At 39.2% G+C, this 17769-nt stretch overlaps 1 protein-coding gene across 8 annotated transcripts in view; it reads right to left on the reverse strand.

Moving 5' to 3' along the window:
• EML4 (EMAP like 4) overlaps positions 1-17769 on the reverse strand; it is a 160749-nt gene that overhangs the window by 102427 nt on the left and 40553 nt on the right. Inside the window, exon 1 of one of the 8 annotated variants that reach the window (XM_036334753.1) lies at positions 1526-1607. The exons of the other annotated variants lie outside the window; for them this stretch is intronic. Within the exon in view, the coding sequence (XP_036190646.1) occupies positions 1526-1592 (67 nt within the window). The 5' untranslated portion in view covers positions 1593-1607. Of the gene's footprint in view, positions 1-1525; positions 1608-17769 lie in introns of those variants that run through there. 8 annotated transcript variants of the gene reach the window in all.

The following is a 17769-nucleotide window of genomic DNA, read 5'->3' on the forward strand; positions in this document are numbered from 1 at the left end:
TAGAACTGTATATCCATGGCCATACACATATGTACAGATGTAAAGACTCAAGGTATATCTCTTGAAAGTGGGATTTCAGGGGATTTTTTTCCTTCCTTATAGTTTTCTACAAAATAAAATTCTTTGTAAACAAAATTTAATTTTCTCAGTAAAAAACATAACAGAACTTAGTCTATGATGTGAACCTATTTAGTACTGAACCCAAAATTTCAATACAAGTTTGGTTAATTTGTAGATTTTGATGCATAGTGAATGAAAACATTTCTGCAAAAATATAAGCATAATGTTCAAAAGGCATATTCTCAGGCTAGTAAGAGACATAAAAATCAATATAATGCAGCCAAATGAAGACACAGTCTATAAATACTTCTTCAAAACACAAAAAACAAAATTACAACTGATTTATCACATTAGTAAATTATAACAAATTAAAATTAAATGATTTTTTGTTTTGTTCTAAAATGGAATTTGTCTTCAAATATTTTCATATAAAGATAGAAATAAATTAAGTACTGTATCAAGAAGTCATGCACTATGTATTCTATAACAGCTAAAATTTATTTTTGAAAATAAACCATAATAAAATATATTAATAAAACCACAGCAGCTAATATGAATGTATATTTATAATTATGTAATAATTAGTGTTTTCTAATCAAATTTTTCTCTCAAAGAAGTTGTAATTAAATAAGGCATTTTAACTATTAAAGCTCACATATCTTATTTCTTTAGTAAATGACAATATTCATTACCTCCTGCTAACAATATGATTATATGAAAATAAGACTAATTTCTGGTTTCAATGAAATTAACATGAATTATGTTGTTGGCTTATTTTCTATTTTTAAAAACTAAGTTTGTGTTTTCCTTGTAGGTTATTCTTATTAAAAACTTACCTACTAGCATAAATTAAAAGAGAAATTGTGTTAAGAAAATTTTAAAAACATTTTGCTACAGTACTCTGAGAACAATGGCGAGTCCCAGGAAAGGATTTCACTTCCTTCTATCTCCAAATTTCATTCACAATTAAAATGGTCTTTTTTCAAAATCTTACTTAATTTAACACAGAATTAAAAACAGATATTCAGATAACTGACTGCTTTTGATGAAGTTTTTTTTGGTTAGACTTTATAGAAGCAAACATTCAGCTTAACTACAGAATTTCCTATTTGTTATTATTTAAGAAATACTCTTTTATTGTTTTCCATTAAAATCTGCTGTTTTAATCGCATTCCCCGCACCCCCACCCTCAAGAATAATATAATGACCATCTTTTTGGGGGCAGCAGGGAAAGAACAAGTTGAGCAAAGTCCACTATGCCTTCACAACAGAAATATATTTGTTTATACAGTGGTTACAGTCTTAAATACTTTATGCCATTATTGACACATATTTCTAAAGGGAGCAGGGATTTTTAAAAAAGGAAGGGATCTAGATTTATTTTAAACTCCTCAGACTTCTTTTGTCACAAGTAGTAAAGTTTGTGGGACAGGTCTGAATTCCCAGGAAAGGAGAGGTACGTTACCAGTGCAGAAGTTCGTAAGTGCAGAGGAACCATATACTGAAGCGAGACCAGGCAAGCTGTCTTCCATTCTTGCCACCTACTTCACAAGCAACATAAACCAGTTCTGTCTGCGTTTCCTGCTGCCTTCCCAGATAGTCCAGGGCAAATCCCAGCTTTCTAAATCTCACGACATATTTTACATTCTGAGGAAATCTTCCAGTCCAGATGGCCTACCACAAAGCACTTCTAGTTGGCACAAATAAAAACTTCTTAAGATAGCTCTTCTCCTGGACCTTTGCAGCTCTTCTCCTGGACCTTTGCTCTCTGAACTAAAGAAAGGTTTTCTACTTATTTATAAAGAGAGACAAAGAAACTGAAGGAGAGAGAACAGACAGAGCACGCAGACAAAAAGGAGGTAGTTTTCAGACAAAAAACTTGGGCTGCTTTGAGGAGTGGCTCAACTCCAGGCGTAGGAAGAAGCACATGAATTAATGCACCACATGAAGATTCTCTACAATAATTTGGTTGTCCTCGGGTACTACTTTTCTAATCATCTTTTACTCGGTTAAGAGTAAGGTACAAAAAGGTTTTGCCTTCTGAAACTGAAACACAAATATACTAAATAGTTTCTATAAGTAACAGAGGTAAAGCCCCCAAAGTGAGTATTTTCTCTACTAGGAAATAAACAATGTGTGGACAAAGTGGCAAGTCACATTTCCTTTTTCCTTTTGCTTTTGTTTAAAGTAAAATGAAATTTACATAAACTGTAAAGAAAATGAAAGAATTATCACTTTTCATTGATTTTTGAAACCTAAGTGTTAAGATTAACATGGCTGTTTTATTATCATTATTTCACTAACTATAATGAATGTAATTAACAATGAGGACAGTCATTTTTCTTAATTCGCTAACTTTTCAAACTATTTTAAACTAATACAACTGCACTAGTAAATGACCTATAATAATAAACAATTTATATCTGGTCAGATATTCCAATTTTAAACCACTCATGCTTACAATAGGTAAATGTATAAAGTAATCCAAATTATAAATATCTTCAGTCTGCCTTACAAAACCATGTAAACCAGGTAAAAGTTAATGAAAGCAGTATGTATTTATACTTCTGATAACTACTTGTAAACCTAAGGCTAATCAACGAGCAAATACAAGGAAGTAAGTGTCCAAAGAAACTACTGGCAGTTTATCTCTTAAATTTATTGCTTTTAAGCTTTATATTTAAAAATGACAAAAGGATATTTAAACCAACCTAAGGTAAAACAGAAACAACATGACTGCTATAAATACACACCAAAGAAATAGTGTGCAATGGATAAAACCTAAACATTTAAGAGTTGCACTATAACGATTGAGATAAGAATAAATTAACAACAAAGCTAATAAAAGACAGAAGAATGAAGCAAAATGATCTAGATTAATAATAACAAAAAGCCTTTGTGACAAAAGAGTGTTTCCTCAAGTGAGACTTGGGAAAACACTTCTCTTTTGATTAATACCTGGTAAAGATTCATCAAAATCTAGGAGCCATTTAAAAGATAAATAGAAGTAGGCTGGGAGTGTGCAATGTGTTGGAAATAAAGGACATTCAGGTGAGACCACATCCTATATAATAAAAGCCTAATATGCAAATCGACCAAACTGTGGAACGACTGGCAGAACGACTGGTCGCTATCACGCGCACTGACTACCAGGGGGCAGATGCTCATCCCAGGAGCAGTCCCCTGGTGGTCAGTGCCCTCCCACGGTGTGTGTGTGGGGGGGGGGGGAGGGAAGGGGGGAGCGCTGCTCAGCCAGAGCCTCTCCCGCCTCTGCAGCAGTGCTAAGGAACAGTGAGCCAAGAGGTAAGGAGCAGCAGGCAGGTGGGTGGTTAGGAACGAGGGGTCCTGGACTGAGAGAGGGCACAGGCCAGGCTGAGGGACCCTCCCTGCCAGTGCACGATTTTCGTGCACCGGGTCTCTAGTAGGTAAAATAAAAGCAGACAAAATGGGAAATATAATGGTACAAAAGAAATGTGGTATGCCAGGTACAGATTAGGAAATATGTCAAATTCTGGATATACATCCAAGAAAAATAAAAACATATGCCCACATAAAATCTTGCGCTTGAATGTTCATAGCAACAGTATTAAGAGCCAGAGTGGGATTTGGCCCCTACCCTCAAGGAGCTTTCAAAGATGCAAAAATCCTCAAAAATAAATAAATAAATAAAGTATTAGCAAACCAAATGTGCTAATATATTAAAAAAAGATAATAATCATGACCAAGTTGAATTTATTAATTTATTACAATTAACAAAATTAATCACATTAACGGAAAATAAAATCATTTTCATTTCAACAGAGAAAAGGCATTTTATAAAGTTTAATATCCATTCAAAACAAAACCGTTAAATTCATATTATGAAGAAATGGGAACATTCTTAATCTGATAAAAATTCACGGCAGATCCTATTCTGTGCATTTCTCTAACTAAATACACACGTATACAAATATATATGTATGTGTGCCATCCCAAGTGCTCTTCTTACAATGTGTCTAACAGACACTCCTTTCACCAAAAAGCAGGATCTATGTTCCCTCCTTTTATATATGGATGGGGACTTCTGACTGTTCCAATCAGGGTATAGCAAAAATGAGACATATGACTTCTGTGACTAGGTTGTAAAAAGATACAGCTTCTACCTGGTTTTCTCTCTTTGGGAATGCTTGCTTTAGGAGAAACCAGCTACAATGCTGTGAAGAAGCTCATACTAGCCTACATGAAGAGACCACATGGAAGGATTGAGGTAGAGAGGACCTATGAACAAATGAGCCTTCAGATCATTCCTTCCCTGTGGCCTTTTCATCTTGCAGCCAACCCCTCAGACAACAAGCAGATAAACCTTTATGATGTGCCCTATGTAAATCCCTAATCCACAGAATCCATGATCATAATAAATGGATGCTTCATGCCACTGAATTCTTAATTGGTTATGAACCCACAGTAAATGGAACAGGCATATACAAAAAAATACATTATATTTAATGTTGAAATACCGAAAGCTTTCCTTTTGAGATAAGGAGGGGGAAAAACCTCCTACCACTTCAATTCTGTGTTGCAATCCTACTCAGTTCAATAAGTCAAGAGAAATAAAGATTAGAAAAGAAGACTATGACTATCATTCACAGGCAAAAAATATATAGGTAGCTTATTAGAATTATTAGAATTAACAGCAAGTTTAGCAAGGTTGATGAACATAGGTCAACAAACAAAATCAACTGTATCTTAGAAATGAACAGAAAAAGAAAATGTTTTAAAATATCATTCATAATAGTAATAAATAATAAATAGGAATAAAAATAATAAATGAAGTTCAAGACCTGAACATAAAACTAGTAAATTTTGGGCCCTGGCCAGTGTGGTTTAGTTAGTTGAGTGTTGTCCTAGGCCAGTGGTCGGCAAACTCATTAGTCAACAGAGCCAAATATCAACAGTACAACGATTGAAATTTCTTTTGAGAGCCATAATTTTTAAACTTAAACTATATTGGTAGGTACATTGTTATTAACTTAATTAGGGCACTGCTAAGGCTTAGGAAGAGCCACACTCAAGGGGCCAAAGAGCCACATGTGGCTCGCGAGCCACAGTTTGCTGACCACGGTCCTAGGCACCTAAAGGCTGCTGGTTCAATTCCCTGTCAGGGCACACGCCCAGATTGTGGGCTTGATCCCCAGTAGGGGGTGTGCAGGAGGCAGCCTATTGATGTTCCACCCTCATATCGATGTTTCTCCATCTCCCTTTCTCTCTCTAAAATTCAATAAAAAAGTATTTTTTTAAAACTAGTAAATTTTGTTAAGAGAAACAAAAGGCCTAAATAATCATATAAATATACTATGCTCATGGGTTAAAGACTCAATGAAAATATGCCACTTTTACCCAAACTGATCTGGAAATTTAATACAATATGTAAAAAAATTCCAACAGTTTTGTGTGTGCATGTATACATGTGTGTACATGCATATGCATTAAATTTGATAAGCTTATTTGAAAGTTTATATGGAAAAGCAAAGGGTCAAGAATAACAAACCCTCTCGAAGAAAAGGAAAAAAGAGGAGCACTTGCTCTATTAGATATCAAGACTTATTACAAAACTATAACTTAAGAGAAAGGTAAATTTACAAATGGACTCATGGAACTGAAAAGAGAACCCAAAAATAAAAACAGCCATAGAAAGACCAAAGGTGGCACTTTAGAGATCTGAGGAAACAAGAGTCACGCCAATATATAATGATGAGTCAAATGGATTTCCATATGGAGAAAAAAAAAACAAAAACAAAATTGACTCAACTCACAGCACATACAAAAGTCAATTCCAGGTGGATTGTAGATCAAAATGTGAAAGACAAATACTAAAGCTTTTAGAATATAAACAAGACACAGAAGTCACTACTGAAGAAGGATAAGATAACAGAACCAATCTTAAAACTGGGAATGTCTATTCACAAAAAGATACCATTAAGAGTGAAAAGGAAAGTCAGAATAGGGGAAAGTAGTTGAAACATATAACTGACAAAGGGCTCACATCCTGAATATACAAGGAATACCTACAAATCAATTAGAAAGACAGTCTGATTGAAAAATGAGTTGACCAATAAATACACACAAAGGTGCTCAACCTTATTAATAATCAAGAAAATATAATTAGAAACCACAATAAAAAAATCACTAAACATTCACCAGATAGCTTAAAATGAAAAAATTAACAATATCTAGTGTTGGTGCTGGGGTTGGACCCCAGCACTGGTGAAGATGTGGAACAACAGAAACTCCTGAAACTGTTGGTGGGTGGGACTACAAACTGGTACAACCACTATGTAAAACTATTTGGTATTATCCATTACAGTGGAATAAACACTTGCCTACAACCCAGCAATTTCAGTCCTATGATTAAACCCAACAGAAATGTGTACACATGTGTACTAAGAGATATGTACATGAATCATCCTATATAATAAAAGGGTAAAAAAAAGGGGGGGGGTAATATGCAAATTGACCCTAATGGGGGAACAACTGGTTGCTATGATGCACACTGACCACCAGGGGGCAGATGCTCAACGCCGGAGCTGCCTCCAGTGGTCAGTGTGCTCCCATAGGGGGAAGCTCTGCTCAGCCACAAGCCGGGCTGATGGCTGTGAGCACAGTGGCAGTGGCAGGAGCCTCTCCTGCCTCCTCCACAGCACTAAGGGTGTCTGAGTGCGGCTTAGGCAGGCTCCCCACAGCCGCCCTAAGCTGTAGTCGGACATCCCCCGAGGGCTCCTGGGCTGCCAGGGGGATGTCTGACTGCCAGCTTAGGCCTGTTTCCCCCAGGGAGCAGGCCTAAGCTGGCAGGTGGACATTCCCTGAGGGGTGCCAGACTGTGAGAGGGCGCAGGCTGGGCTGAGGAACTCCCCACCCCGAGTACACGAATTTTCATGCACCCAGCCTCTAATTATCCATAAGAGTCAAACACTGGAAACAAACCAAATATGAACAAGTAAATTGTGGCATATTCACATAACCAAATATTCAGCAATGATACTGCATGAATTACAACCACATACAACAATATGGATGAGGAGAAAACCAAGATGGCGGCATAGGTAAACACCGGAGTTAGCTGCCTCGAACAACCACTTCACAAATACAACTAAAAGATGGAATGGACATCGCCCAGAACCACAGGAAGACTGGCTGAGGGGAAATTCTTCAACTAGAAGGAAAGAGAACAGCATACGAGACTCAGAGGAGGCGCAGTGTGGAAAATACAAAGGTGCGGAGGTACGCGCGGAGCAGGCTGGTAGCTGAGGGTGCGGTTGTCGTTTTCAATCCGGAGGGAGTCTCAGATTCTGAGCTCCAGTTCTGGGCGAGTCTCTAGGGACCCAGACTCAAACGGGAGAAGCGGGACTGTCTGGCATCGGTTGGAACGCGAGGGCACCTTTCTCTCCGAGGTTTGCAGCGGTTGCTGGGACTCTGAGAGGCAGAGCCTCTGGGGACGGGACTAAGAGCAGACATAACTGCTCCCTGCACCCGCCCGGTTGATCCCGTGCGACCCGCCCCGCCCAAGCCCTGCACAGAGCCATTTGCCAGATAGCCTCAGGCAAAGGCTAGATTAGCACCTCCCTAGAGGACAGAAGTTTCCACACTGCAGTCACAGCTGATTCTCACAGCCAGTTGGCCTGGAGGTCAAATCCCCCTAGTATTAACTACAACAATCAAGGCTTAACTACAACAAGACTGCGCACAAAGACCACTAGGGAGTGCACCAAGAAAGCATAAAAAATGCGGAACAAAGAAACAGGACAAAACTGTCAATGGAGGATATTCAGTTCAGAACCACACTTTTAAGGTCTCTCAAGAACTGCCTAGAAGCCGCCGATAAAGTTATTGAGATCCTCGAGAAATCTAATGAGACCCTCGATGTTGTGATAAAGAACCAACTAAAAATTGAGCATACACGGACTGAAATAACGAATGTTGTACAGACTCCCAACAGCAGACCAGAGGAGCGCAAGAGTCAAGGCAAAGATTTGAAATGTGAAGAAGCTAAAAACACCCAACCAGAAAAGCAAAATGAAAAAAGAATCCGAAAATACGAAGATAGTGTAAGGAGCCTCTGGGACAGCTTCAAGCGTACCAACATCAGAATTATAGGGGTGCCAGAAGATGAGAGAGAGCAAGATACTGAAAACCTATTTGAAGAAATAATGACAGAAAACTTCCCCTACCTGGTGAAAGAAATAGACTTACAAGTCCAGGAAGCACAGAGAACCCCAAACAAAAGGAATCCAAAGAGGACCACACCAAGACACATCATAATTAAAATGCCAAGAGCAAAAGACAAAGAGAGACTCTTAAGAGCAGCAAGAGAAAGAAACTCAGTTACCTACAAGGGAGTACCCATACAACTGTCAGCTGATTTCTCAACAGAAACTTTGCAGGCCAGAAGGGAATGGCAAGAAATATTCAAAGTGATGAATACCAAGAACCTACAACCAAGATTACTTTATCCAGCAAAGCTATCATTCAGAATTGAAGGTCAGATAAAGAGCTTCACAGATAAGGAAAAGCTAAAGGAGTTCATCACCACCAAACCAGTATTATATGAAATGCTGAAAGGTATCCTTTAAGAAGAGGAAGAAGAAGAAAAAGGTAAAGATACAAATTATGAACAACATGCATCTATCAACAAGTGAATCTAAGAATCAAGTGAACAAATAATCTGGTGATCATAATAGAATCAGGGACATAGAAAGGGAATGGACTGACTATTCTTGGGGGGGAAAGGGGTGTGGGAGATGCGGGAAGAGACTGGACAAAAATCGTGCACCTATGGATGAGGACAGTGGGTGGGGAATGAGGGCAGAGGGTGGGGCGGGAACTGGGAGGAGGGGAGTTATGGGGGGAAAAAAGAGGAACAAATGTAATAATCTGAACAATAAAGATTTAATTAAGAAAAAAATAATAATCTGATGAACAGAATGAACTGGTGATTATAATAGAATCAGGGACATAGAAAGGGAATGGACTGACTATTCTTGGTGGGGAAAGGGGTGTGGGAGATGCGGGAAGAGACTGGACAAAGATCGTGCACCTAGGGATGAGGACAGTGGGGGGGTAAGGTCAGAGGGTGGGGTGGGAACTGGGTGGAGGGGAGCTATGGTGGGAAAAAAATAATATGAACAATAAAGATTTACTAAAATAAAAACAAACAAACAAACAAACAAACAAAATAAAAACAATATGGATGAATCTTACAAATGTGATACTGAGCAAAAGAAACCAGACACAAACATGCCCTGGCTGAGTGGCTCAGTTGGTTGGAATGTGGTCCCATGCATCAAAAGGTGTATGGGTTTGATTCCCAGTCAGGGCACATACCTAGGTTACTGGTTGGATTCCTAGTTGGGACACATATGGCAGGCAACCAATCGATGTTTCTCTCTACCTCCCTTCTCTCTCTAAAAATCAATAAAAAAGCATATCCTCAAGTAAGGACTAAAATAAAATAATAATAATTTTTAAAAAAAGAAACCAGATACAAAAGAATACATGTTTTATGATCCTACTTAAAAACAGGCAAACTACACTATATTATCAAAAATGAAGAAAGCAGTTATTTTGGAGATGTGAGAAGGGGTAGTAATTGGGAGAAGCATATTTATTTCTTCCAAGTGAATCAAATATCTTAATCCTGCAGTTGTAATTTTTTATTACTTTCACTCCCATACATTGCCTTGTTGTTGTTTTTAAATAGGACTTAATCCCCCAAAATAGTTTATGTTATTTATATTTTATGCAGACCTAGAGTGATGAATAATACTAAGACATGGGAAATAAACTTTTTGGTTTTTCAACCATTAGTTAATATTTTAAGTATATATATTTAGGATAAGATTCATCCATATTTCAAACAAGTCTTCTCAATAATTTTGACACTGGGAAGACGATTTCTTATCAGACTGGATTAGATCACTTATTTAGTATATATACATACTAGAGCAGGGGTGGGCAAACTTTTTGACTCGAGGGCCACAATGGGTTCTTAAACTGGACCGGAGGGCCGGAACAAAAGCATGGATGGAGTGTTTGTGTGAACTAATATAAATTCAAAGTAAACATCATTACATAAAAGGGTACGGTCTTTTTTTTCAATAGTTTTATTCATTTCAAACGGGCCGGATCCGGCCCGCGGGCCGTAGTTTGCCCACGGCTGTACTAGAGGCACGGTGCACGAATTCATGCACCAGCGGGGTCCCTCAGCCTGGCCTGTGGAATTTGGCCAAAACTGGCTCTCCGACATCCCCTAAGGGGTCCCGGATTGTGAGACAGCCAGCCTGAGGGACCCCACCGGTGCATGATTGGGGCTGGGGAGAGACACAGGAGGTTGGCCAGCCATGGAGGGACCGCAGGAGGGCTCCAGGGCATGTCCGGCTCTTTTCACTCAATCCTGATCAGCCAGACCCCAGCAGCAAGCTAACCAACCGGTCAGAGAGTCTGCCCCGTGGTGGTCAATGCACGTCATAGCAAATGGTCAACTGTTTGCCCCTGGTGGGTCAGTGCATGTCATAGCGAGCAGTTGAGCGGCCTTAGCATACCATTAGCATATTTTGCTTTGATTGGTTGAACGGCTGGCCAGATGACCAGACACTTAGCATATTAGGCTTTTATTATATAGGATACTTTACTAATTTCAGAGAGGAAGGAAGAGAGAGATAGAAACATCAATGATGAATCATTGATCGGCTGCTTCCTACAGACCCCACACTGGGGATCAAGCCCGCAACCTGGGCATGTGCCCTAACTGGAATCAAACCGTGACTTCTTGGTTCAGAAGTCAACACTCAAGCACTGAGCCACACTGGCCGGCTAGATCACTGATTTTAAACCTGTGATGTAGCTGACAAAGTGCTGGGGTCCAGTCCCAGCGGGTCCAGGGGTTCCCCAAAGGTGTAGACAGAGTCGGTGAAGAAGGAATGACATGGAGGCAGCATTCAGTTCATCAGCGGCCTAGCCAGGATCTCTAGCCAAGTTCTGGCCAGGATCTCCAGCGAAGTTCTGCTTAGGATCTCCAGTGAAGTTCTGGTTTGGATCTCCAGCCAGGTTCTGTGTCCATGTTCTCTTGCTAGGTTCTCCAGGCAGGTTCAGTAGCCATGTTCCCTCGCTAGGTTCTCCAGCCAGGTTCTGTCACCAGGTTCTAGTCAGGTTCTCTTGCCCATTTCTGTAGTCAGGTTCAGTCCAGGATCTTTTGCCATGTTCTCTCCAGCAAAGTTCTTCTGTCTCTAGTTCTGTGTCTTGCTGTCTTGTTGCATCTGTATTTATACCAGTTGATTCAATCCTATCAATCTCTATTACAAAGGTTAGGGCGTTTCTTATCTTCATTCCAGGGAGTAAAGATTATGTAGCTTAAGCACGATTGTTCGTAGTTAAAGTGATTAATTACCCGCCTGGCACTTAGTTAAGAGGTTTTATTCCCTCCCTAACTTCAGGGGAAAATCCCTACCTGGGGAAACAACCTTTCTCAGAGAGGAGACCTTGGTTAAAACACATAGTGCCAAGAAGGTGAGCAAACATATTAAGAACAGTATGCCATATATGCCAGGTCCTTTGAAACAGCAAGGATGGACCGGCTCCCGGCAACAAAGAGCTTGAATAGGAACAGAAGGATCAGTTGTGCCATGTTCTTATTGCTCTCTTGTATTTGACTATTACATTATCCTAAATCTATGGTTTCTTTGAAGAAATCTTTTTAAATGAGAGATCTAAGTAGTAAGTCTCAAGTGTAGAACACATGAGATGTCCTAGAGTACACTTTGCAGAGGCCGATATAATTTTCTGGGATCACCCCAGATCTGACTCAGACCCATAAATTAATCCCAGGATCAATTTAACATTCCAAGAATTTGCCAAAAATGAGATGATTAGAGCCCAGGTCAAATTCTCAATGTTTTCCCCAGAGCAAATATACAATTCAAAAGTCAGATTAAGTCCAGACCATTTTCTCTAGTGAGGCATTTTGCTATAACATTTGTTGATAGATCTTATATTTGGGCACATGTTCTAAAGATAGTTCCAGCAATGGAGCAATGTAATTTCAATTAACTAACTGCTCAGTAAGACAATGAATATATACACACACAAACATGACTAAACAATAGGCCAGAAGAATATTTTAATAATCACCAGAGAGCATCTTTCTCATGGGCAGAATGCTGTTTAGGTCAATCTGTATTATGTAAATAACTTAATTCAAACACAAGTACACCCTAAAAGATAAATGTTAGGTTTCAAGTATGTAAAGTTACTATATGAAAAATAGCAACCATCTGTTTCCACAGATGGCCAAACAAGATGAAATTTAAATATACTCAATATAGAATATGTTAGATAAATTTTTTTACAGTCAAGGTTAATTCTAGACAGAATGAACAAAGCTGTTCTGTGACAATCAAGAACAGCTTTCTCTGAAAAATCTTTTAATAAAACAAAATTTAACTGCCTTGATAAGTTAATATCATCTTGTATCACTGTAAGAGGACTCATAAATGATCTTCTACAAGACTCGGTATCCCTAAGACTATAGATTTCAACGTTAGAATATCCCTCCTCTAATCAGCTCAAATTGGAAAAATTGTTGAAATTATAGTTATTTCAGTGTATATTAGCAAATGGTATGAACTGGTTACTGCTTCTTAGAGTTCACAGGAGTTCCACAACAAAGAGGAATACAATTCATTAGAAATGTAATATACATATCTATTCTTAGTACTTAAACTGAAAGTTTCTAATATACTTAAACCTGCAGGTAAACTTTAAATAGGAAATTTACTCAGCCCAACTCTGAAAATAACTGCCAGAATACTGGTAAAAATGATAATTTACTTAATTGACAAAAATGCTGCATCAAACTTTAAAATATAGCTTTTTTCTAACTTCTTTATTTGTTCCTAATGCAGTTTCAAAGCCAACCAGGACTAAAGTTGATCTTTCTTCCTTCCAACTTCTTTGTTTCTCTGCCATTTATTTCATCAGTTTCAATTCTTTTTTTTTTTTTTTTTTTTTTAATATATTTTATTGATTTTTACAGAGAGGAAGGGAGAGAGATAGAGAGTTAGAAACATCGATGAGAGAGAAACATCGATCAGCTGCCTCCTGCACATCTCCTACTGGGGATATGCCCGCAACCCAGGTACATGCCCTTGACCGGAATCGAACCTGGGACCTTTCAGTCCGCAGGCCGAGGCTCTATCCACTGAGCCAAACCGGTTTCGGCCATCAGTTTCAATTCTTAAGGTAATGTGAGTCGGGTGGGATAAACTTTGCACATAACCAGTTTCAGACTGAAATGTTATAAACAACTAGAGGCCCAGTGCATGAAATTTGTGCACTGGGAGGGTCCCTAGCGGCTGCTGGCTGGGTACTCCTTCCCTTCCTCCAGCTGCCTGCCATTGCTGCTGGCCAGGGCCTCTCTCCCTTCCCCCAGCCAGCCCACCCCTGGTCAAACTCCGGGAAGAACTCTGGTTGAGGAGACAATTTGCATATTATGCTTTTTATTATATAGGATAACATTTCATTGGATTCGAGAGCTTTTCTCAGTTGGGAAGCAACTTAATTGTCCAAATAGTGGCATGGTTAGAAACAGTAGCCATTCAAGAAAACATCAGACACTCATTACTTACAAGGCCATAATAAAATAATCTAAAAACTTCACATATTTTCAAAAATATTTTAAAATTATATGCACACAAGCAATAGCTATAAAAATACATGAGCCCTAGCTGGGTGGCTTATTTGGTTAGAGTGTTTGTTACATCAAAATGTTGCAAATTTGATTCCCAGTCAGGGCACATACCTAGGTTGTGGACTGGATTCCCAGTAGGGGCACATTTGCGTTCAGGGTACATTTGTGTTTGAGTTTGCATTCTTGTGTTCTCTCTCTCTCTTTTTCCTGCCTTCTCTCCCTCCCTCCCTCCCTAAAATCAATAAACATATCCTCCGGTAAGGATTAAAAAAATCCACATTAAATGAAAAAGAACAGGAACACATAAATGAGAGTAGTTGTGCTTATGCTGGAATTATGAATGCTTGTTTTTATAATTTAAGAAAAGGACTTCTTTTCCTCCAAAAATCTTTAGTGAGACTACCACAAGTGTTGTGGTAGTATACTGGTGTTCACTGTAAATCTGAAACTATTATAGGGAAATGAAAATATTAAGATAGCTTAAGTTTACAATAATAAGCTTGGATTACAATATCTGAATACCATTCTGTTAAAAAATAAGTTTTATACATACTATGCAGAGTTATACTCTTAGAACCAATGGCATAGTTTTCAAAGATGACCCTCTTCCCCCAAAAACACACCACACCATGCAGTCAGTATTCATGCCCTTATGTAGTCCTTTCCTTTTAATCTGGGCTGGCCCTGTGGCTTGCTTTTGACTAACAGAAGTTGTATAACTTTCAGGACTAGGTATTAATAAGTCTTGTAGATTGTAAGACTCTGGTTTCTTTCCCCAGGAGTACTGAGCTGCCACTTAAGAAGTCTAACTACTCTGAACCACCATGCTAGAGAAGCCACATATACACGCTCAGTTTGGCAGTCCCAGCAAGCCCAGCCGGCCAGCTATCCAGATATGTTCCAGATATGTAAATGAAATGTCTAACCTTTAGTCAAATATCACCAAGTGAGCTTATTAGAGAAGAACCTAGCTAAGCTCTGCCCAAATTTATGGCCCACAATAATGTGATATACAACAACATGAATGCTATTTTAAGCTATTAAGTTCTTGGTGATTTTTTAGAAAACCAGAATAAACAAGGCCCCTTAAACAGCAAACATTTAGTCCAAGTCCTTCACTTTGATCAATGGTCCATTCTCAATGAACTGAAAAATAAAAATGAACCCTGTAAATTCTAAGCTAAGCAGGTGACAATAAACAGATAAAGGAAAAAGCTAAATAGTTGGAAACAGCTCTGCCTACCCTATTCAAAAATACAAACTTCACTATATATTAAAAATTCAGCTAAGCAAATACCAGGTCATTTTTTTTTTTAAAGTTTTCTCTTTTGGGCCCTGACCAGGTACCTCAGTTGGTCAGAGTACTGTCCGATTTGCTAAGGTTGAAAGCTCCATCCCCAGTCAGGGCACATACAACAATCAATCAAGGAATGCATAAATAAGTGAAACAGCAAGTCAGTCTGTCTCTCTCTCTCTCTCTCTCTCTCTCTCTCTCTCTCTCTCTCTCTCATCAATAAATACAAATAAAAATGTTTTCCATTTTGGATTATATTTATAGAGGGATAAATGTGTTAGACATAAGTTGTGTTATTTAAGTTCATACTAGATCAGCCGTGGGCAAACTACGGCCTGCGGGCCAGATCCGGCCCCTTTGAAATGAATAAAACTATTAAAAAAAAAGACTGTACCCTTTTATGTAATGATGTTTACTTTGAATTTATATTAGTTCACACAAACACTCCATCCATGCTTTTGTTCCGGCCCTCCGGTCCAGTTTAAGAACCCATTGTGGCCCTCGAGTCAAAAAGTTTGCCCACCCCTGTACTAGATCCATTGCCTGACATTCTGTCATTAGTCTGTGTCTACCACTCAAGTTGTTGCTTTAATAAAGAGCTAATAAAGAATGAACTGAATTTAAAATGATAAAATATCTTCATCCTCTACAATTGGTTTCATTGATTTGTTGGGAAAAATTTTAGGGATCACAAACTTGTGTTAATCACCATTTAACACAATGCCTGATATAGGCAATAAAAAAGTTCTATGACTATGCACATAATAGTTGCTTGATAAATGTTGATGAAATGAGTATTAAAATCCTACACATTCAGCTTATATAATTGTGTGAGAAAATGTTATGAACATTAACTTAAGCTAATATATCTAAATAAGTTTGTCATGAATACTCTTAAATTTTATACTAGTTTTAAGAAAACACAAAAGTACCTTATAACTAGTTGTAAAATATGAAAACTGCAATTCTTGTATCTGCCCTACACAGTATTAAATTATTGCCTTTATTAATCTTTTATATGTGTGCTTCTAGAACTTTTTCATGTTACTAAAACAATGATCAAACTATTCCTTTCTTCCAGTAAAGACAGCAAGGCAATATTCATATGGCTACTATGAAAAAGAAAAGGGGGAGACATTAGGCTAACTTAACTAAGTTGAAGTACCCATTTGTAACTTGAAGTCACTTAAACAGTATATAAAAATATAAATTAGAATGAGAATCCTGAAGATTAGGAGGTCTTAATTTTAATGTAGTTCAATTTACCTCTTTTTTTTCTTTATGATTAGTCCAATAGGAGACTGGATTAATCAACTGTATATTTATACAAAGGAACTCCACACAGCAATGAAAATGAACAAACTACAACTCTACAAGACTTACACATATAACACTAAGAAAAAGAAGGCAGGCAAGCCCTAGCTGGTTTGGCTCAGTGGACAGAGCATTGGCCTGTGGACTAAAGGGTCCCAGGTTCAATTCCCATCAAGGGCACATGCCCAGATTGCAGGATTGATTCCCAGTAGGGGGTGTGCAGGAGGCAGCTGATCAATAATTCTCTCTCGCCATAACCGGTTTGGCTCAGTGGATGGAGCGTCGACCTGCGGACTCAAGGGTCCCGGGTTCGGTTCCGGTCAAGGGCATGTGCCCTGGTTGCGGGCACATCCCCAGTGGGGGGCGTGCAGGAGGCAGCTGGTCGATGTTTCTCTCTCATTGATGTTTCTGGCTCTCTGTCCCTCTCCCTTCTTCTCTGTGGAAAATCAATAAAATATATTTTTTTAAAAAAAAAAATAATTCTCTCTCATCATTGATGTTTCTCTCTCTCTCCCTCTCCCTTTCTCTCTCTGAAATCAATAAAATTATATTTATAAAAAAGAAGGCAGAGAGAACCAAGATGGCGGCATAGGTTAACGCCGGAGTTTGCTGCTTTGAACAACTACTTCAAAAGTGAAACCAAAAAACGGAAGGGACATCACCCAGAACCACAGGAACGCCGGCTGAGTGGAAGTCCTACAACTAGGAGGAAAGAGAAACGCATACGGACACTCAGAGGAGGTGCAGTGCTGAAGTCAAATTCTGAGGTGCGGAGTGCGCGGAGCGGGCTGGCGGCGGAGGGCGCGGTTGGCGTTTTCAATCGGGAGGGAGTCGCAGACTCTGAGCTCCAGATACGGGAGAGTCTCTAGGGACCCAGACTCAAACGGGAGAAGCGGGACTGTCTGGCTTCGGTCAGAGCGAGTGCAGCTTTCTCTCTGAGCTTTGCAGCGGGTGCTGGGACTCAGAGAGGCAGAGCCCCTGGGGACAGGACTGAGAGCCGCCATAACTGCTCTCTCCGGCCCACCCTGTTGATCCTGTGCGACCCGCCCCGCCCAAGCCCTGCACAGAGGCATTTGCCGGATAGCCTCAGGCAAACGCCAGATTAGCACCTCCCTAGAGGACAGAAGTTCTCTCACTGCTGACACAGCTGATTCTCATAGCCACTTGGCCTGGAGGTCAAACCCTCCCTGGAATTAGCTACAACAATCAAGATTTAACTATAAAACTGCGAACAAAGACCACTAGGGGGTGCACCAAGGAAGCATAACAAAATGCGGAGACAAAGAAACAGGACAAAATTGTCAATGGAAGATATAGAGTTCAGAACCACACTTTTAAGGTCTCTCAAGAACTGTTTAGAAGCCGCCGATAAACTTAATGAGAT

Source organism: Myotis myotis, unplaced genomic scaffold, assembly GCF_014108235.1.
Source record: "Myotis myotis isolate mMyoMyo1 unplaced genomic scaffold, mMyoMyo1.p scaffold_m19_p_14, whole genome shotgun sequence".
NCBI lineage: Eukaryota > Metazoa > Chordata > Mammalia > Chiroptera > Vespertilionidae > Myotis > Myotis myotis.